The sequence below is a fragment of the Macrotis lagotis genome, chromosome 8 (assembly GCF_037893015.1).
Source record: "Macrotis lagotis isolate mMagLag1 chromosome 8, bilby.v1.9.chrom.fasta, whole genome shotgun sequence".
Classification (NCBI taxonomy): domain Eukaryota; kingdom Metazoa; phylum Chordata; class Mammalia; order Peramelemorphia; family Peramelidae; genus Macrotis; species Macrotis lagotis.
Genome location: NC_133665.1, coordinates 124,859,801 through 124,883,039, shown reverse-complemented (window position 1 = coordinate 124,883,039; position 23,239 = coordinate 124,859,801). Strand labels below are relative to the sequence as shown.

At 31.7% G+C, this 23,239-nt stretch overlaps 1 protein-coding gene and 1 non-coding gene across 2 annotated transcripts in view; one reads left to right on the top strand and one right to left on the bottom strand.

Annotated features, from left to right (window-relative positions):
* Positions 1-837: 837 nt before the first annotated feature.
* The window catches only part of VSTM2A (V-set and transmembrane domain containing 2A), a 34,690-nt gene continuing 12,288 nt past the window's right edge, over positions 838-23,239 (bottom strand). Inside the window, exon 5 of the mRNA XM_074196058.1 lies at positions 838-926. Coding sequence (XP_074052159.1) covers positions 838-926 — 89 coding nt within the window. The remainder of the gene's footprint in view (positions 927-23,239) is intronic.
* Positions 3,642-3,715, top strand: TRNAI-AAU (transfer RNA isoleucine (anticodon AAU)). Its single transcript has one exon. It is a non-coding gene; the product is annotated as a tRNA-Ile (tRNA).

Here is a 23,239-nt window from a genome sequence, read left to right as displayed (position 1 = left end):
TGTTGGTGGCACGACATATAGATATAGATATATATTATATTAAAAATTGGCTTGCATGAGGTTCATATTATGCCTACTTTGAAGTTATATCACATGTACTGTAAGCAATTTACAGAATTTATGTCAGCTTTGCATATACAGGAATTGCAAAATGAAATAAAACACCATGAAATTGAGAACACTCAAAAATATATTTATAGAAACCTCCACGCAGATAACAGGGATTGGCCTTAGTCAGCACTTGCCACCATTGAACAAGGAATAGAAACAAACAATAACAAAAAAAAAAATGAAAAAAGAGCCCCAACACAAGAGAAGAAAAATCTAAAAGAAAGTACCAAAAACCCCCACTCCATTCTTGTCCATGTGTTTTTCTTTTTCTTTTCTGCCTTACATTAATGTTCTATATGTTGTCTTGCTAAGTCAATAATTTTGTTCCTCCCCCAAAGGCAGGTTTTGAGTGATGTTTGAAGATATGCTGTAGTTTTTAATTCATTAATTTATTTTTGGTCTCTGCCTCCCGTGGAGAAACGGTGTTACCTAGTGGAAATCAAGGATATCTTCAGTGAACACTTATCAGACTGATGACTTAGAGGCCAACCCCTGAGCAGTCAACGATCCAGTGCTTTTACTTGTGAAAAGAAAAGGAAAACAAGTCTTGCTGTTACAAAATGTCCTATCACTTCACACCAGTCCTCTTGACTAAAAGCTCAGTGGTCTGCCAAATAAAATAGTATTAATAAAACGTGGGCAATCCTCTTCTTTTTTAAAACTTTTTTGTTTGTTTGTTTGTTTTATTTTTTAACTTCCTGAAGAAGGTGCTCCTTGTGTAGAGAATTAGAGTACATTGGGTGCAGAGTGGTGGTTGGAGTTTAGGGTCAACTTTGCTGTCCGCTCCGAAGATTTTACAGGCGATTTGCTCTTTGCTTTAAGAAGAGAAAGTGATATTGGAAAAAAGTCAGCACTTTAGATTAAAGCAAAGCACCCTTCACAAAGCCACAAACAAGAAGCAGGACAGAAAGTCCATGGCTTGTAGCTATCCTCGCACCTGCGGAAGAAGTTATAAGATATTCGCTCATCTTGCAGATTTCCAATGCTCCTTATTAGGCTGTTTTAAACACATACATATATATACTTAATTAGCTCGCCAGCTCTGGTGCTCATGAATGTCTTGGCATGCACTGCAAATAACAACACATACAAAGTATTTCAGTCCCATGTAGGCTGTCTCATTTGTTTTGTCTGTTTTTCAAACAACGTAATCCCATGTTCAGCAGACAACAAGGGCTAGATGCAAGAACATTTCCCCTCACAGTGCTCCTTGAGGAATTAGCCCAGCAGTCACTTAATAATTACAATACTGGCAACTCCCAAATTCATCCCCTTTTAACTAGCACAAACATTAAAATATAAAGCAAGCTGAGAGCCATGGGCTCTGTATTGCTTAAGAGAATGAATGCTAGGAACTTTGTAACTCAGTTTATATGTATATCAGCATCTGGTTTCCTTAAATAATTTTCCTTTTCTGAATAAGGGATTACAAGAGTGGCCCTGCTGAACCTGTGAAATAGCAATTTTGTATGAGCCCCTGAGCTTTTTTAGTGGAAGATGGGGACTGTACTTTGTACATGTAGTCATGAATATGATGAAAATCCACTTCAGGCCCATGAATCATGCATTAAACTACAACCATTAGCAAGAGATGAAGAATTAAGGACATATTAAGTATGTCTTTTCTTGAAGTAATTTGAATAGGGATTCTTATTTTTTAATCTCCTTTGGTTTTTTTGTTTTTTAATTTTCAGTTTCTTAAGTGTTTTGCAGATTCATACAGGCCACAGGAAATAATGTCAACCTACATGTACACCATGAGTATAATGTAACTTCAATGAAGTCAGGGATAGTTCTTTTCTTTGTAGCCCCAATGCCTTCCACATGTGCCATGCACTTAGTAGGCAATTAAGTAGACATAACTGTTGAATTGGATTGAATCAAAAATTTATCTTTTGCCAAGTAACTGAACTATCCAAATCACGGGTTGCTTATTTTCAGTTTCTCTTTTTTAAATGAGAAAATTAGGTAATCGTGAAATAAAATTTTCCATTTTATACTTATGTGATACACATTTCTAATAGTAGACAGACCATCTCTAGCCAAAAAAGAATAGATAATTTGATGCTATGAGAGTGGTCATGAGAGAAATTAAGGAAAATGTCTATTATTGGTTCTAGTTTCATTTATCATGAATGAGTGGACTCAAAGGTAAAACTGGACTTAAAGCTTTTCTCTGAGGATTGTTTAAGGAATGTATTTGCAACTCGCATAAAAGTCACATCTCAGTTTTCCCAAATCTAAGTACTGCATCATTAATAAATGAAGATAATTGATTCCAATGAAAGGCATTTTTGGAAGGACATGCTTTCCTTCCATAGAAGGTTAGTTGAGTATTCTGCTCTGCCTTTGGTATTATGTTGGTTTTGTTGTTGTCAATATTGGGAAGCAAAGCAATCAGGTAAAATGATTTACCCTCAAAAGATGTCAAGGAATATTTTTTAATTAGCAGTTTTTCCTCTGATGTCACCATTTCCTTTTCACCTCAAATCTCTGAGGATTCAGATGCTTTGATTTACCATGCAGTATGCAAGGAGCTTTTCATATAGTTGCTTTCTGATCCAATGTCTTCCCTAGGAATAGTTCAGCAGCAACATCCCTCACCATGGGATTCTAAAGTAGCATAATTTCTGACTTAACATTTTCTAGAATGCCATATCCAGTATGTGCAAGTTAAAGCAGAGGCTGAAAAAATGAGATCAAGTGTGGACAAATGCGATTCTAAAGGTGCTAAGATGTCATAATGAAACAAAGAAAAGGATTATGAATCTATTTTTAAGAATCTAAATTCCTCTTCAAGCATGTAAGGCAGCAGTTTGCTCTTTAAAGTGGTAATTCTTTTTAAAATAAATCTTCCTTGCAAAACAAATATATTTCTTAGAATATTCTTTATCAGTTAAAATTGTTTCAAGGCTATGGTGGCAAGCTCATGGTGATAATGAAGTTATGCATCCTTCTCTAAAAAAACCCAGAATTTGAACATATATATACATATATGTTTTCTTAAAATCTCAGAAAACCTTTCTGTGTTTTCATGTCAGAACTAGTTCCTTTTTATGCATGTATTTGTTTTAAGCAGAGTGGTAATATATTAAATTTAATAACATATTGCTATTATTGAAGATTTTGTATTAATAATTAATAATGATGATCCTAGCTAACATTTATAAAGCTAACATTTATATTGGTAGGTGCTAAGTGCTTTACAGATACTATCTTATTTGATTCTCACAGCAATTCTGGGAAAACAGAGCCCAATTTTATAAATGAGAAAATCAAAGCAAGCTGGGGTTAAACCACTTTCCCATGGTCACACAGCTAGTAAGGCTTTAAGGTTAAATTTAGACTTGCTTTCCTGAGCTTAAATATATTCTAGCTTGTCCTCAGTATATTTAAATAATACTATCTTCTTCTTCTTAATATAAAGATTGCCATCTGGTGCAGGGGATAGAGTGGTTAGCCTAGAGTAAAGACGACTCATCTTCCAGAGTTCAAGTCCAACCTCAGACACTAAAGAGCTATGTGAAGCCAGCCAGTTAGCTTAGTTGGTTAGAGCATGGTGCTAATAACGCCAAGGTCGCGGTTTCGATCCCCGTACTGGCCACTTGGTTGTAAAACACAGTGTGTTCCATATAATAGAAAAAGTTATGGGGCTGCTAGGTGGTGCAGTGGATAAAGCACCAGCCCTGGAATCAGGAGTACCTGGGTTCAAATGCGGCCTCAGACACTTAATAATTAGCTGGCTGTGTGGCCTTGGGCAAGCCACTTAACCCCATTGCCTTGCAAAAACCTAAAACAAAACAAAACAAAACCGAACAGAAGAGCTATGTGATCTTGGCTATTTATCCCGTTTCCCTTTGTTTCTTCATATTTAAAATGAACAGGAGAAAGGAATGGTAAGCCACTCCACTATCTTTGCCAAGAAAACTCTAATGGAATAATGAAGTGTTGGAAATGACTGAAAAATAATAGCAACAAAATAGCTTAATGTAAAATTGTTATTATGTAATCACAGAGAGTAGGAATGTCTCATCACCAAACTTTTCTTAATTCATATCCTTCATAAACAGTTTTGTGAAAAATAGTCTCTGAAGTTGCTTCTAGGAGTCACAAAGTCTTTCACAGATGAAGAGGAAAGTAACTCCCCAAGTGACTTTGAGACTAAGCTTGGCTATATAAATTGGCTATATAATTCCTTATTTTCCCTTACAAGGAATTAGAGAAATGCTCTGAAACCTAATAATTTTTTTGTTTGTTTTAACTCCCTAGAGAACAGAGTTTGTTAAAAAGGTGGGATAATGAATAATAACAGTAAGACCTTCTAGGAACTTTCAGTGCTGAAAAATTTAAAAAAGCATATTAAACTTTTATATATGGGAAAATAATAACCACAACAAAACTAAAACACATTGTAATCATATTCGGAAGAATTCTTTTCATCTAAAGAACTTAATTTTCCCAGTTAGTGATTGAGGCACTTGTAAGGACTCTAAGCAACATGAATTTCATGGAATAAATATGGCAAGACATTTAGTAGTTGAATAAAATAGCTACATCTTCTTAAATATAAAATATTCCAAATCAGTTTTATTTAGAAAGAAATCTATGAAGATAAGAGAAAAAAATATGTTCAAAATAAAAATCAAGCTCCCAAGACTGGAGTTCTCATTATTTTTTGTTTTCTTTGCCCCTTTCCAGAATTATGCTAATTTCATTTCAAATTCTTTATAGCAAAATTATGCCATAATTTTCTTCTTCTAACTTCCTCAATTTACAATCACATACTATGCTCCAGAATTTAGAATTACATGTTAGGAAAACATGATGAAGCCTTTTCCTGTGTGTTAGCAAGGTTTTTCAGCCTTGTTTTTTTTTCAACTCCAGTATACAATGTAAGATGGTCATTAACCCAACTTTTAAGATAAACTCTTCCTATTATACTAAAAACAAGTAACTCCTAAAGATAGGTTTATATTCTGAACAAAGGTTTTAAGGACCTGAGAAGAAACTTAGTTTCTAATCCTACTTCTGCCTTCTGCTTCCTGTATGACCTAGGATAAGTTATTTTATTTCTGCAGGCCCTATTCTCCTTACCTATAAAAGATAAGGATGGTATGTTATTAAGAATAAGATTCTTTAAAGCTCTGATATTTCTTGGATATTTTTGATCTAGAATCATAGCAAATAATTTAACTCAGGATACATGTATAGTTCTATAAGTAAAAGTCCATAATATACACATGCTATTTGCATATATGTATACATCTGGAGATTATACATATTTGCGTATATACATTTATATATGCTCATTACTTTTATATATCATAGCAAGTTCAATGTATCTATTAAAATATTTTAATAGCTTAGCTGTTATATTTTGAAACCTATCTTTCAGCTGAGTTGCTTGCTTCTAAATAATTCATTGACATTTCTCTGCATACTTGTGTGGTCTAAACTGCCAGTACCATCTGTTCTTCAATCATCTAAATCCTTTTGAATTTCAATCATTTATTTGTCTTTCAAACTGAGGACAGAAGACTGAAAGATACACTCACAATTCCCTGAGTATTCTGAGGAGGTGATATGTGCCATGCGGCCCAGGCCTTATAAAATACATTATCACTCATTTAAAAAAAATATATATCCTTTCTGTTAAGAAGTTCCTTGGTCGAACAATGTGATTTATTTTTGTTGGTGTTATTTATTTATTTAGTTTTGCTAGAAAGATTTAGTTAAAAGAGTATTGGCTTTGAAGTTAGAAAAGATGAGCTTAAATATCACTGCTAACACTAATTTAATTGTATGACCAGAGGCCAATCATTCTACCCTTTAGTATTGGTATTTCACAGGACTAACTTAAAGCTTAAATGAGAAAATGAAAAGGTTTTTTTATATGACACAGTGGATAAAGCTAACATTGGCATCAGGGACTCAAATTCAACAACCTATTATTGTTTGAGACACAATCTGAAATAACTTCACTGTTATCCACATTGGTAGAAAAGGACTGCTTTCCAGGGTTTTGCAAATGAATGTCTGCATTGTTGATTTTACCTCACTCACAAGAGCTAGATAGATAATGGCTATTCCAAATATTTCATTTCCCCCTTTTCCTCCCATACCAATTTGCCCCAAATTTTGGATTGGATTTATGATTTCACTGGGAGAAAGGAATTTCTAGTAAGGAGCTTAATTTAACAATGAAATTGGGTCTATTCTACCTTTTATATACAGTCTTAGATATTTGTTTCAGAGTCAAGACTTAAAACGAAAGTATTTGTGAAGCTAGATCTATATCTGATATGTCAAGTGGCTCTCTTGACTACTATGGTTTTTAGTAAACCTAATACTTTAGGAATGTTTGTCATTTAATATCCTATGGGAAGGTACTGAGAGGACAAATGAGCATATTCACTTAGAAGGCAATTTCCACAATTAGGTAGCATATGTCAGATAGTATTTTTTTTTCAAAGGAGTAGATTCTAACCTAAGAAATCAAGTAGGAGATTGATCTCGACTGAACTACCAAATGCTACCATTCACATCATAATATAATTTAGTAACTAACCCATTTGCAGGGGTGTGGATTTCATATTCATATGGTAACAAATATAAGCTGCCATTAAAAACATTTAAAAAAATGAACCACAAAGGTCATCTGATTCATCTAGTTTATCATCTAATATAGATGAAAAGACTATCTGATTTTAACCATGATAGCCATAGTTGACAATAATAATTTTAATTATAAATATTTCATTGATTTTAGCATGATTCCAATTTCTTTTGTATATATTCTATCATTTCAGCCTCACAATAACCATTTCAAGGAATCAAGGAAAATCATTAACTCCATTTTAAAATGAAAAATCAAACAGTATAAAAGAAATTTAGTGATTTGTCCAAAGTAACTGGCAAGCAAAAGGTCTAGAGTTAGAACATCTACCTAAATACCTCCCTACTTACCTACCTGTCTTTCTGTTCACAAATATGCACACATACATATATATATATATACATACATATGTGCATATGGCCTCTAGTAATGTTACTTTCATCACCAAAGCAGACTAGCAACTATATTAGGAATATAAAAGCTACATATTAAAGTTCAAAAATATCCAGAGACTTTCAGATCTAGGGAGATTTAGGAATTTATTGTTGCTTTGTTTTATTTTTAATGTAAAATGTAGATGACAACAGATTTTATTAAAACTTTTCAATATCAATATATATTATGTATATGAAATAGAATATGTAGCATATATTATGTTATTTAATAAGTTCTTTTTCTTTTTTCTTTGTTTTCTGATCTTTGAAAAGGTGTTAGATTAATTGTTTCATCTTCCTCATGTTCTGTTTAATTTGTTATTAAATTCACAGAAACTATGTGAATGACTGATGTTTAAATGGAAAGAACAATGACTATAGAATCAAAGTGTATTCATTTAAGTCTGACTTTGTCACTTACCACCTAAATGAATGGAAAATTTTTCAAATTTTCTGGGTCTCATCTTCCTCTTTTATAAAATGAAAGGGAAGAACTTGAACTGTGCTTTGAAAATTCAAATAGTAGCAGTATTATTGTACATAAGGATTCCTGTGAGCTCCATATTGATTTAGAAAACCACAAATTAACACTTTATTTTTCAAAATACTTCTCAATTATATTTTAATCTGGTTTGGATTGCACTCCAGAATGTTTCAACCTCTTCACCATTTGCATATCTGCCATGCTAATTTAAAGTCTCATCACATCTCACCTAGATAAGTGTCATATTTTCCTAATCGTTCTTCTTTTAGAATCTAGTTTTTCTAAGCCATGCTCCACAGAGATACCAACAAACATTTTTCCTAAGGCACAGGTCTGACAATGTAACTCCTCTACTCAAAAAGTCTTTGACTTCCCTACTATCTAAAAGATAAAATACACACTTTTTACTTATTTTCAGTCCATCAATGTCTTATTTCACCCTACCATTCAGCCTTATTTCATAAAATCTTTATCCATACTCTATATTCCAACCAAGCAGAAATACTTATTTTTCTCTTGACCTTCACAATCCCTCTCTTATTTATAAATATTAGTATAAAATTTTCTTAAAATACACTCCTTTCTCAACTCAGACTCTCATCCTTATTTTTTTTCAAAGTACAGATTAATTGCCATTTCGTCTGTGAATTCTTCCCACATCCACTCAGTTCTTTGGGTCTCCCTCTTACTTAATCTCCAGTGCACTAGACTTTTTGTGGAATATTTTGTATCAGTTTTTTAGAATATAAGGTTAACACTTGAGACTTGTTGCTCTCTTGTCTATGTCTTTGTGTATCCAATGGTTAGTTAGAATGATGCTGGGAACTTGTTTAACTGAATTCACTTTGTTCTATGCTATTTATGGCAATGACCATGATGATGATGATGATGATGATGATGATGTTTGTCCTTCATTCCTGAAGAAGACCATGTCATCGGGGAGGTGGTACCAGAAAAATAATTATTTGATTTTGAGTGAGAAGATGGTTTGCTAAGTCACTAAGTTCTCTTCCAGAGATAGCTGAGTCCAGTGACCAGATATCAATCAGGATGACTGGAGATGACCCTTGATCCAAGGCAATCAGAGTTAAGTGACTTGTTCAAGGCCACACAGTTAGTGTCAAGTTTCTATGATGACCCAAATTCAAATATCATTAACTGACAGTCTTTGGTAGGAACTTTTAATGAGGTAACTTCAAAGGATAATCAAGATTAAAATTGTTTCAATTTCATCAAGTGTATATTTTGAAAAAGTGACTCGTTCAAAGTTAAAATAAGATTTAGGGAATGTAGTTTAGAGCATGAGTAGATTGACAAATTTATGGAAAATAAACGATAAGATCAGTAAATACCTTACACATTATATTTTCAGTTAAAATGGAAATTAGTGATCATCTATCACAAAATCATTCTTTCATAGAGGAAAAATCTAAACTCCAGAAATGGATAAATGATTTGTCAAAGGTAACATGCTAATATGTAACTGAATTGAAATTAGAAACTTAATCTTCTGACTTTAATCTTAGTACTCTCAATGATACTACTTTTTAAGATTATATGAATTGATTGGTTCTCACAACTTATATTAAAATAGAAATTCTTAATCTTTTTAAAACATGTATTTATTTAGTTTTATAAGTTTACATTACTAAATATATTGGTATTAAGGTATTAATATAACACCTGGCATTTATATAGTTATTCATTTGAGCATGGAAGCCTATTTATCTTGTCCTATTTCATCCTCTGAGGGAGGTGTCTTTCTTATGTATGTCTTTTTAACAAATGACAAACTCCGTTCCAGAGAAATTGAATTGACTTGACCAGTCACATAAGTGCTAAATAACTAAAATGATACTTGTGTTCAGCTTGTATTCTGAAGCCAATATTAATGTTATCAGCTTGTTCACACTGCTGGATTGATTAAGAAATCCAATAAATTAGATTATTTATTCATAGAAAAAAGAGTTTTAAAGTTTATCTCTCTCTTGTATCCACTGGGAATCAAGGACCCAAGATATACCAAAGGTCATCATGCAAAGATTAAAGCAGACCTGGAATGATTCCCTCGATTTTTCTTAGGATACTATAAGTAAAGAGTCTATATAACTAATTTAATTCATAAATAGAAGGACTTGGGTGATTCTCTTGATAAGCAACAATAAAAAAGTTGTCCAGAATCTGGAATACATAGTTCACTATTCCACAATGGTCATGGTTTGGATAATATTTTAATAGTGGTGTAGGTGTTTCTTTTTCATGTTGTGTGTGTGTGTGTGTGTGTGTGTGTGTGTGTGTGTGTGTTTGTCTCTATGTGTGTGCATGTAATTCTCCCTTATGTTGAATTAGCTGCTTTTTATAATAATAATGACAATAATGATAATAATACTATCTTTAATTAGTACTTTAACATTTGCATTTTAAATATTAAATCACTTAAACAGCAACAACACTGTATGGAAGATTCTTAAAATATTATTCATATTTTACTGATGAAATTAAGGTATAGATTAAATGAATTTTGGTGGGTCACATCTAATAATTCCTAAGAGTAGAATATGAATCCATATATCTAGGTCTCAAAATCCAAAACTTTGCCCACGAGATCAGGACTTTGGGGAACATTCTCTTTTCTTTCTATCCAAATAGTTTTTTTTTTTAATAGGGAGCTATGTGAAAGACCACTATAATTCAATCCATTTATCTAACTACTTTTGCCTTTAATTTTAATTGGCAAAAGTTTTCAGTTTTTAAAACTGATGGTATATGTTTGACAAAAACAAACATGAAGCATTGAACAAATGTCTACAGTTTTCTAAACTTTGAGTCTAATCTCAATGTCACAATTTAAGAGGTTTCTACACACTGAGTAGAAGTTATTTCCTTTGTGCATGCAAATCAGTTGGTATGATGCAAAATGAAGAGTTAGTATGAGTAACTGATGATGTCAGTAAAAGTCCATTTTCAAAATCTAGCCCTTCAAATGAAATGCTAATTTTGAGAAATGAAAGTAATTGGAGAGGAATAGGTTACTCTACTTTCATATAATTTTATATGATTTTTATGAATTCTAATTGATTAATAAATGATAAAAGGAGATGAGAACATGTTTTTTCTCATAATTATCCAAATAGAATATAAATGCTTATATTGAAATATATACTATATGTTTGTATATATGCATATTTATGTATCTATAGGAGTATGTATGTCTCTATACATGTGTGTATGTAAATAATTAAATGCACATACATATACATATATATGTACACACACACACACACACACACATATATATATATATATATGAAATCTTATGTTCAATGATCAATTTCAGTTTTCCCAGATCCACTTTAAAAGAATGACCTTCTTTCTGAGCAAATTTTTTAAAAATTATATTCTTGCTTTGGTTTGAAGGCCTTTGACTATTGGCATAAGGCAAAGTGTAGCAGACCTATACAAAAGGAGTAAATTCTGAAGAGTATGGAGGATTCTGTTGTCATATGACAATAATACAAAAACCCTCCATTTTTCTCATGAATAGATTTTCCAGAGCATTTGTTTGATGTGATTTCTTTTCTATTTTATATGACAGTAGCAGTGTAAAATGTTAGTGGTCTTATGGCAAAGACAATACAAAAGATTGTCTCTACCAAAGATTTGACAATGCCATATTACATTTCAAATCAACACATTTATTTTTATCTCTAGTGACATCAGCAAGATTTGATCTCTGCAGGAGATGTGACACATTCATTAAGTTCTTCTCTCTGGTTTGACTTCTAAGTTCAATTATCTGCTTGTACTTAAAATTATGGATAAAAATTGCACTGATTTACATACTTGGAAAGGAAGAAGAGAGGGAAGACTATCTAAATTAGTGGAAACTCTGAATTGGATACTGTTTTTAAAAATATACTGTTTTATTACTCCTAATACATGAATTAATAAGGTTAATGAATAAGCAAGAATGATTTATATTTAGCTTACCAATTGCCTGTATGTAAATAAATGGTGCTAAAAGGCTTTGAAACAGTTTGTTCTCTTAAATAATTTAAATATGCTTCCTGGAAACTTGTTTACATGATTAATTTTCTTAACAAATCCTTTCTCCATTTCTATAAATAAATATTTGTGATGGAATTTTGCAACCAGGGTCAAAGTCATCATACAAGTATATTTGGAGGAGAGGATGGTATTTCCTCATTTGGGAATACTTAGACTGAAGGGGGAAGCAAAATTCTCCTACTTCAAGCTTCCATCTTCTTATCTTGTTTCCTGATCTCTGGTCCAACATAATTATCTCCCTTTTGGACACTGTAAACTGGATTCCAATATTACTGCAAATTTGATATAAACAAAATAGTACTCAACTTCCCCCCCACCCATCAAGTAAATTCCAAACTATCCTATGTAATTTAAGAGAAGCACAATCTTTCCAGTGACACAAATTAGCAAAGTTGAGTTATTTTCTCCCCCCTCACTCTCACCACACTTTGTCAGCTGTCAAATGTTAACAATTCTACCTCCCCAAATCTCTCCTATCTTTTCCCTTTCCTTTCACTCACACAAACATCTTCTAGTTTAGTATTTGGCATAGTATGCTTATGTATGAATGACTGATTACTTAAGTTCTTGGAATGAGGCAGACCTGCATTTGAAATCTGCTTCTTTTACTTATTGGCTAAACGAAAATGACCAATTAGTAAACCTATCTGAGTTTCAGTTTACTAACCTAAAAGATGACAATAACATTCTAAATTATATTATAATTATGTAGTGCTATTGCTAAATAGCCGAGTTCATTTCTTTCTTTAATAGCATGGCGATTAAGTGAATTTACCCTTTTTTCAGCAATGATTTTTAAATAAAGAAAAAATATCCAAGCCACTGCAGGGAGAAAAAAATTAAATAACAAAAATGGGCAAAATTTACAAGTGTGCTTTCATTGCAATGTCAATTTGGAGCAAGAGCAATATGATAGAAATTCAGAGACATTGTATTTTGGGATGACTCCTCCTGATAGTAGACATAATGAGATTCTAAACTTCCATATTCTTAGGAAGTTAACAAGTTTTGCTGAATAATGCGTATAATCAAATGACATGGATCTGAATTATAGCAAGCCATATATTCAGAGGTGCATAGTAGTAAACTCAATAGGACTGCAAAAACTGATTATTACATATTCAATAGGAACATTTACACATTGAAAATTCAAACAGATCTTTAAAAATGGGTCTTGATTTATTCTTTTGTTGGTAATGTAGATTTTAAAAAGTGATGGAGAATGTTAATGCAGACTAAACTCAAAATATGACATGTGGGTATACATATAATTCATCACATATTTATCACATATTTAACTTGGCAAATTAATTAAATCTTTGAATTTCAGTTTACTCCTGTGAGATAGTGCTTATTTAGATTACTTCAAGTAATATTTTTAAAATAGTGAACTTCAGAGTAATATTTAGTCTGCTAAATAAAGAGTGAAAAGTTTCTTATATTTCATTAAGATTGGAGGGAAGTCAAAGAAATTGTTGAGTTGAAACACATTGAACAGCATTAATGAATCTTTTTTGAAGAGATCCCACCTATCTTCTATCTCACTGTGTTCCCTTATATCTATAGACTCTACCAGAAATGCTTACGACATAGACTATTATCTAACACCTTTGAACTCTAAGAAGAGTGGAGTAATTTCTAGAGAAGAATAGTAAGTAGAAGTGAGAAGGAAGCAAGAGAATAGTGTCCCATTCTAATTAATACTCTGTAGAAATTTAAAAGTAAATGTTTATATAGGACAGTATTTAAAAAAAAGTAATAGTATTTGCAATTAAAATATTTCCATTTAAAATATAACTTAGCTTAGTTCATGACTCTCCATACAATTTTTCCAGCTTGAAGACATATAGTATTTATGCCAAGACTTCTCCTATTACAATACAAATTCCTTGAAGACAGAGACTCTTTTTTTGCTTTGATTTGTATTTTGGATGCTAAACACAATGTCTGACACAAGATAAGCACTTAATTAATCATTTAATCTAATCTAATTTAATCTAAACTTTAAGCAGTATTAGCCTTTGAAAGAAAAAGAAAGGAAAGAAAAGAAAAGAAAATATTGGGGAAGAAATTTCAGTACATTTAGCAGAAACTGAAGCAATTATAATTAACTTTCTTTATAAATTGATAAAAACATACATGAGTATGCATACATATATATGTACATTTCAAATATACAGAGTGTTTATATATATGTATATATAATCCATCTACTATTATATTAGTGTAATATGTAAAATCTATTGGTTTTAATTGATGACTAATGCCAGTTTATTATACCTATCCTCACATCTAACCTGTAAACTCATACTTTAAAATTTAAATATTTTTCAGAATTCTTTATAAATTTTATTTGAAAGACTGCAATCATCAATTAGTTTTTCTCTGCTCAAATAAGTTAATTAATTCATTCAAGTTTTCTACTTTAACTAAAGCTAAACATCTTCATGCTTCCTAAGTTTGTAATCAACAGCAGAGTACTTAAAGCAAGGAAGTTTTAAGCAAGCTCAGATCCTAATTACTGGTAATGCATAGCAATTTAAAGAGATAATAACAATATATTTATCTCCAAATTTTTGAATTAGCATGCTTTGTCTTTACATATAATGTTTTGTAACTTGTTTGGTGCTGACAAAAACATTTTCTTTCATCCCAGTGCTGGAATGTGACAAATTTGGGTTGCAATTCAAATTTCACAAGGGATCAATTTTGACTCCAGTTTCTTCCTAACCATTGAATAAATTATTCTAGTAAATAAAACTTGCAGAAAACATGCATTTTTTCAACTTAACATTCTCCCATTCCAAAAGAGTAAAAAAATTGAGAGACAACATGGGATGATGGATAAAGAGTAGATCTTTGATTAAGGAAGACTTTGAGAAAAAACTTACATCTGAAACCTATACTTTGTGACCATGGACAACTTATTTAAACTCTCAGTTCCCTAAGCAACTCTTTAAGATTTTAAGTTAACTTTAATCTAGAGAGGAAGTTTCCAAACAAGGAGTTCTCCAAACAGACAAAATCATGAATCCAAATCCCAATCTTCCTCATTCTTCACCACCAAAATAGGAAATTAGTATGAAACTTATTTGGGACAAATAAAACTTTTAAAATGTTTAATTTTGTAACAGCAATGGTTATAAGTGTGAAGTTCTTCTGACTAAATTTGCTCAAACATTCACTGACTGGTAACAAATCAGATCAAATTACATTGAGATGCTTTTCCCATTTTTAGTTATATCTCTATCCATCAAGTCCTGGATTTTATACTATATAACTGAATTTGATTGTTCTCAGTTCTTTTTTTAATACCAATGTTATTAAAATGGATTTTACTCTGAGGAAATGTGTAGAAATTGGAGCTTTTAAACAATGTTTTTTAATAAATAGTAGAGATGTTGCAATTACTGTTAATTTGAGAAAGTCAGGGTTTCAAGATTTATTCAAGTCAAAGGAGAATGTTTCTCTTAAGCAAAATGGAATATTGAATCAAAATGAAAAGAAAAAAGTGGTAAAAAGTGATTAACAAATATCATAAAACAGCTTGATAAATTCTTATAAATCAAGAAACAATTTTCAAAGGGAACTAACTAGTGGTCTAAAACAATTGATTCTTTTACTGGGGGAAATACATATCCTGGGGGGTCCAATGGACCCAAAGGTACAGAATTCATGAAGCCAAAAGTGAAAAATATTTTTATTATCATCAACCTCTAAGGAAAAAGTAAATGAATTTGCCAAATTAATTTATTGTAATTAATTAAAATTCTTTAATTTTGATTTAAAGAAAATCTTAATTATGTTGTGAAGAGTTCATGAACATAACAAAAGATGTCAATGATACATTAAAAAGTTTAAGAACCCTTTATCTAAGACATGAGATAGGAAGGGCAAAGAGAAGGCTATTTTTAAAAATTAATAACTGTTGCTATGAGAAAAAATAAATTGTCAGGATTGTAACAGAACAAATGAAGTTTGGCCATGGATAATTTTTACTTATTTTATTATTCAACACTATCATTTCCAAAAGAAGTTCAGGTGAACATGTTAGATCTGTGTATTTTACTCAGAATGTAAAATATACATCCAAATATATATTTTGATGGTTTGCTTTCAAAGAATTGGAAGCCATGAGGAAATTTTAAATTATGATAAATATTCTGATATAGAAAGAAGGAAATTGATTCAGAATGAGGAAATTTCCCCAAATGTTATTGCAACATGATCTTATATCACATCACACACACAAAGGGAAAGTTAAAAATGCATTTAAAGATTCAGATAAACAACAAAATTTTGGGGGGAAAACTTCATAAAAATATACTTGGTCGAACAGTTAGGTGGTACAGTGAATTGAACACCAGCTTGTATTCAGGCTGAATTCAAATCTGACCTCAGGTACTTGATATTTACTACCTGTGTGACCTTATACAAATTGCTTATCCCTATTACCTAAGCAAAGAGGTGGAAAAAATAACTTAAAAGTGAAATGATAGGTGGTTTTATGGTGAATTATAGAATGTTTCAAAATCCAGTGAACTCAATGCCAAATCATATAAAAGTGATTAAGTTAAATAGAGGGCATATTGCATATTCAGAGATTTTTCAAACTTGTAAAATGTTAAGGTTTATTACATATGTCAACATTTACATTGCCCCAAGTAATACACATGATGTTATTAATTAGAATTACCACAGATATGGTGATGTGGCCAAAAATAAAATGGCCTACAGGAGTGATTTTTGTGTTTTTTAAAGCATCATTAGACGGACTTTATTTTTGAAACTGAAAAAGATTATACTGTTAAAGCAAAAAGTGCATACATTGATTGTGGTGTTTTATTTTTTTTTTTGTAGATGGTAATTGAAACACAATTCTCAATATTGGAGAGTATTTTGATATTGGGTGATACTTTTCCTCTAAATTCGAAGTTACCACATTCTGTTGTTGAATAGTCTTTCACTACTATCCCTCCTAAAAAGCAACTTTAAATGTACTATTTATAATAGTGGGTTTGGACAGATGAGAATTTCTGTTTTTATATAGTATAAATCAGTTTATAATGTAAATTTCAAACAGTGAAAGCAATAGAGATGGCATGCTTATCAAGCTCAAGACTCCATTATTTCAAACATTCAGCTAAAATTCAAGGAAATCAGTAATTCACACCTGTACACATCATTGTGAAAATTTAGGTAAAAAAATAAGCATATTGTATTTTACAGTCTGTAAAAAAAAAATTGTTGGCAGGCAGCTAGGTGATGCAGTGGATTGAGCACCAGTCTAGAAGTCAGGAGGAACTGAGTTCAAATTTGACCTCAGATGCTTCATAATTACCTAACTGTGTGACCTGGGGCAAGTTACTTAACCCCATTGCCTTGCAAAAACCAAAAAAAAATGTTTTTGCATAGACACTAAGTCACATGATGAAAAACTTGATTACTGCTCATTATCTAAGCTTTAAAAACATTTTATTGTATAGGGAAGTTAGTATAAATCTAAAGTTTAAAAATATTTACAATTATTATAAATTTGCATATATGAAGCTAGATAAAAGATACCATTGAAGTTAAAATTGGAAATACAGAAAAGAATAAATGAGAAGGGGGCAGCTAGGTGGCGCAGTGGATAGAGCACCAGCCCTGGAGTCAGGAGGATCTGAGTTCAAATATGACCTCTGACACTTAATAATTACTTAGTTGTGTAACCTTGGGCAAGTCACTTAACCCCATTGCTAACTTAATATAAATAAAATAAGAATAAATGAGCAGAATGAGTTTTAAGTTGGTGTTCATGAAATTTCAAAACATCTACAATAGACCCTTACATAGAGATCCTTTGGCAGATTTATGGTAATCCATAAGTAAGAGTCTCAAAAGATGAAAAAGCATTCAAAAGGATGCTTCATTAATGATATCTTTAAACCTATGAAGTATTGAAACTATGCATTGATACTTTAAATCAAAATAGGTTCTTATATGATAATAGAATATCTGGGAAAGAGTTGGTCTACATATTATTCTTGCTTTGATAAATGAAAGAGTGAATTCTGGCAAAATTTCTTTGTCTAACAATAGCAATAATAGCTTGCATACATATGTATATATATATATGTATATATATATTGATGCATGTTTCTATATCTAGCTATAATATTTTAAGGTTTACAAAAGCTTTATATTTATTACCTAATTTCACTTGATAATTATAGGAGATAGGCTCTCTTATCCCCATTTTCAGGAAAAGAAACACACTTAGAGTGGTAAAGTGACTTTCCTGGACTCACACAGCTCTGAGATAAGATTTGCACTCAGGCCTTATTGATTAATATTTTAGCATACCTTATGGCATATAACCACTATTGACTACAATATTTTCAAGAATATTCACTTTGCTTTACTCTAAATGATAGAGAGCCATTGAAATCTCTCTGTGAACAGATTACTCAAACTTTCGCGGGAGGTAAAATGACCTAAACTGTGTGCTAATAGATTTTCAATTGATTGAATGTGTTTAAACTTCAATTATTCATGGAGAATTATATGACAGTACATTTTCTGATGATTATCTTTGTGAACTGAATATTCTTTGCAAGTTCTTTTTTTGTCTTTTCTTTTTTTAAATGGGTTAAAATAGATTAGAATTTCCTGGGGTCATAGATTTTGAACTGAAGGAAGGATTTGAGAGACCACAAAGTTCAATATCACCATTTTATAGAGTGAAAGGGAGTTATCTAATTTAAGTGACCATGACAAGATTTGACCTAAATTCAATTACTCCAAATCTAGTACTAGTTGTTTTCAACCAATTTTTTTATAAAACCAAACATATGATAGTTATGCATCCAAATCGAGTAAATAAATACACATATTTCTATTTATGATGAAATAACTTGGGTTTTTCTTTTTCTTTTAGTATGAACTAAATCTATATAAAATTACTGAGTTTAAGTCTGTAGTTATTTTACTATAATGATGGAAAGACCAAATAGAAAAAGAATTGACCTACATTTCAGATCTATATTTAGTTAGCATACTGAAGATGATGAAGCGCATTCATTTAAATAACTTCATGAACAATATTTCACTTTTTGGGTTTTCTTTTTTGTTATATATTATTCTACAAAATGTATTAATAATTATTTTCTAGTTATTTTGAATACTAAAATATATTTAGCAGACATAACAGGCTATTTTTTTCAGTGTTTTCAATTAAACTGTCCAGGAAAATGATTTGGGGAGGGGATGGATCATGCAGGATGATTATTTATGATTGTACAGTAGATATGTTTTGCTAGGAGTGCTCAGATGAAGTTAAAATATATTTCTCTGTTGTTGGTTTTCTTTTTCCTAGAGAAAAATGAAGATAATTATTGAAAGCTTAAATTGAATAAAAATTAGCTCCAATGGGTTTTGTTGATTTCTTATCTGCTTTAGCTATTCAAACAAGAAAATACAATCTCTCTCTCTCTCTCTCTCTCTCTCTCTCTCTCTCTCTCTCCCCTTTCTCATAAGAAAAGAAAAAAATAAAAGCAGCAATAATAGCAACGTTTGAATTTTATCTCATCTTCTTAATATGATCCAATCAACTGACCATTAGGGTAATATTATGTATTATACAGGAGAAATATTTGCTCTCTGATAAAGGAAGAAAAGCACTAACAATTATAAGGGAAAAAAGCAGAAACAAGGAAAATCAATCAGCCTCCTTTAACTAGAATATTCTTCAGAAAAGACTTGTGATAAATTTGGGGTTCTCTGGATAGCTATTTCCTATTCTTTTCTCTGCCTCTTTCATTGACTCTCTTGTGTCAAGCTCAGTAGTGATGTATTATTCTTTTCAACTCCAACCACTATTGCTATTAGGTACCCTATACTAAATCTAGGTGATGGAGCTGGTGCTAGAAGTAGCCTATGGTAGAACTATGGCCTCTCATCTTTATTTAAACTTTTTTCTCAATAACTTAGTCAGTTGGGTTAAGATTAGGTAAGAGATCTGTGTCTCAGTTATTTTCTTTTTTTCCCACCTATCTGCATCTCATGTTACACAGCACTAATATGAAAAGGTTTAATTAGAGGGTCTTTTTTCTTCAATCTCTTATATCTACAAATCTATGATTTGTTAGCTTCCTCTACTAGCAAACATAGTATATGAAAAACCAAATGAGGTTAAAGGAGTAGTCTGACATGCCACATGCTAATGGAATTTCTGCATAGATAAAATGAAATAATTTGGTTCTAAAGAATCCATTCTATATTTCATAACCTGCATATGCCAGTATCTTTGATTATTTACCTGATAGTTGGCTAAACAAGGGGGAGAAGACTCTAATATAAGTGCTTATCTTACTTAATAACAGATGTGAAGATTGAGATAAACAAGTGACTTCACAAATTAAGTGGGTAGAATCCTCTGTTGACTTTGATCACTATGATCATACATTCTTAATAATTCAGGTCCTTGTTCAGATTATTTTAGCCAAAATAATCCAAATTGCTTCTAGTCAGTTTTTCATCATATCCATGGCCAGAGACATGATTTACAAAATACTGCAATAAGAACTATATTAGTAATAATTGAGTCAATTAAACCCATAGAAGTAGAAAAAATGTATCACTAGGATTTGGGTTTACATAAAGTAAAATTAAATGTTTTTCATCATTGTTTTCATTTTTCTGTTATATTGAGATTACTATATGCTCTCATATTGTTTGCATATGGGTTTTGAAGTATTTAATTGGCAATGTTTTCCTTCCCTTTTCTGAAAAGAGAACTTGAAGATATGTTTAAATATCCTTCTCATATTGACTCCATTTTTCTAGATTAGAAATATATAAAATGGATATCATATTTGCATGTATGTAATACAGCTAGGTTGTGCAGTAGATAAAGTAACTAGTTTGGAGTCGAAAGAGTCATTTCATGAATTTGAATCAGACCTCAGACACTTAATAGATATGGGGAAACTGGGCAAATCATTTAACACTATTTGCTTCATTTCCTTATTTATAAAATGAACTAAAGAAGAAATTGTTAAACTAGTATCTTTGTCAAAAAAAAATGCCAAATGGAGTGAAGAAGTCAACCATGTTGCAAAAATGACTGAATGTATTATACTTATGTATTTGTTCTTTCCCTTTCTAATTTACCAATCAAATTTTTCCCATCTCTACCATTCTCTCCATTGTAACCATCAAAAGTTTGCCAGAAATCTGACCGTATTATCACCTGCTCAAAATATTCAATATCTCTCCATCATCTATAAAATAATTTCTACATTCCTTGTGGGTAGTCAGTGGTACAAAAGATTTCTGTGTTTAAAGTTTGGAAGACCTAAGTTCAAATCTTGCCTCAGGAGTTTAATCTGATATGAATCCATGGACAAATCATTTAACTTCTCTTGACTTCAGCTCACAAAGGGATAGGTTAGTCTTGATGATGTCTCTAAGTTACTTTCCAGCTCCAAATCTATGATGTGGTGGCTATTAGATTCCTATCTACTTTTCCATTCTTCCTTAATATTGTCACTTGTAGACTCTGTATTTCATTTATTTTTTTTTATTAAATTTTATTTTTTTGCAATGCAACGGGGTTAAGTGGCTTGCCCAAGGACACACAGCTAGGTAATTAAGTGTCTGAGGCCAGAATGGAACTTAGGTCCTCCTGATTCCAAGGCTGGTGTTCTATTCACTGCGCCACCTAGCCACCCCTCTGTATTTCATTTAAACTGGATTATTTATTGTCACAAAATTAGTGACTTTTAGAGTTCAAAGAATAGTACTCCCAGAACAAAGCAAGAATGCCCTCCCCAATCATTATCTGTATTTTATTTGAAGATTTCTAAGAAGGACAAATGGACATTTTCCTGAGGCAGTTAATTCCATATTTGTTGGTTTCCCATTTTTAGAAGGTTTTGCCTGACATAAAGGCAAAACTTTTACCTCTTTGGACTTTTCAACCACCCTGAAACATATGTTTTTTTCCTAGCCTTGTGCCCTTAGAGATAGATGCAAGTCCTTAAGGCTGGAACTACCACTCAACATTATAATTTCTGTCTCCTGGTATATCTAACCTTGCTTCTGAAGTCAAGCTTAGATATATTTTTTTCAATAAAGTCTTCCTTACTTCCCCTGCACACTAAAATTTAAATGTATTTCATGAGAATTCACATACCCCCTTAAAATTCACATGTATAATACTTCTTTCCTATTAGTTATTGAAGTTAGCACTGCTCTTCATGTAGAACACAATGCCATGCAAATGGTGTTAAATAAATATGAAAAAAGTTTAAAAACATACAAACAAATTTTGATTCTGCTATAAAATCATTCCTGGCCTCTATGACAGATACTGTAAAACTGCCAACGTCCTTGCTAGCAGAGATAGAACGGTGAGCTCCTGGCTGTTGGCCATAGCATCAGCAGCTGTCACCCATCCCCAGAGCCATATTGTTTGTGGTCACAAACATCACAGTCTGAAATATAACTATAGCTTAACCCTAGCCAGCTGTCTCCCAGATGTTTATCATTCTTTGCAAAGGTTATCAGGTCAGAGGGATGAGTGGATCAACATAAATCACTTCTCATGACTAGTAAAAACAACTAGATAGAACAAACTTCCAAAGCAATTCTAACCAAGAATTTCTTCTATAATTTCCTAGTGAAATCCAGTCTTTGCTTGAAGATCAAGGGGGGGATCAACCCAATACTATCTCTTCCCTTAAACTTGTACACAAGAATTTTAATTATGATTCAACTGAAACTTATGCTCCCTTTTCTTGCTAGTTCTGCTCCCTCAGGGTCAGAAGAACAAAAATAGTTCTGTTTATATAACCTTTTGTGGGAAGAGCATGCTATCTCCTTAAATATTTCCTCATAATCTTCCCTTTTGTATAATTTTATCAAATTCCTTAAAATGATCTACATGTGGTAAGTTCAACTCCTTCACTCATCCTCTACTTTTCAACTTTATTCTCCTCAAATATGACATTCAGAACTTAATACAATACTCAAATATAATCAGGAAGGACATGGAGTACAATATCATATTATCAAAATCAGAGAGGCCTTTGTATCTTGACGTTTGCATTCAATTTTTTTGGAATGCAATACTATGTTATTTTCCGAACTCATACTCATATTGAGGTCCATTAAAATTTCCAAAGATACAGTTTCCCCCACATAACCTATTTTCTTGTCACACTACAACACTGAATTTTTCTAAATTTTTTTTTTACCCAAATGCATGACTTTTCTTTAATTCCCATTAAGTTGTACTTTATTAGATTTGGACTATCATTCTATCCAGTTGAATTCATTTTGTCAGTTGTTTTGATTGATTGTGTCATTCAATGACGTCTAGTTTTTCAAAGTTAATAGGCAAACTTTGTTGAATCAGAGAACATAAGTTAAAATTATAGCTCCAATATTTTCAACTAATGTATATTTGGAAAAATCACCTCCCTTCCTAAGTTTCAGTTTCATTTCAAGAATGAGGAGAGTGACTACTAGAATTCTGAGCTT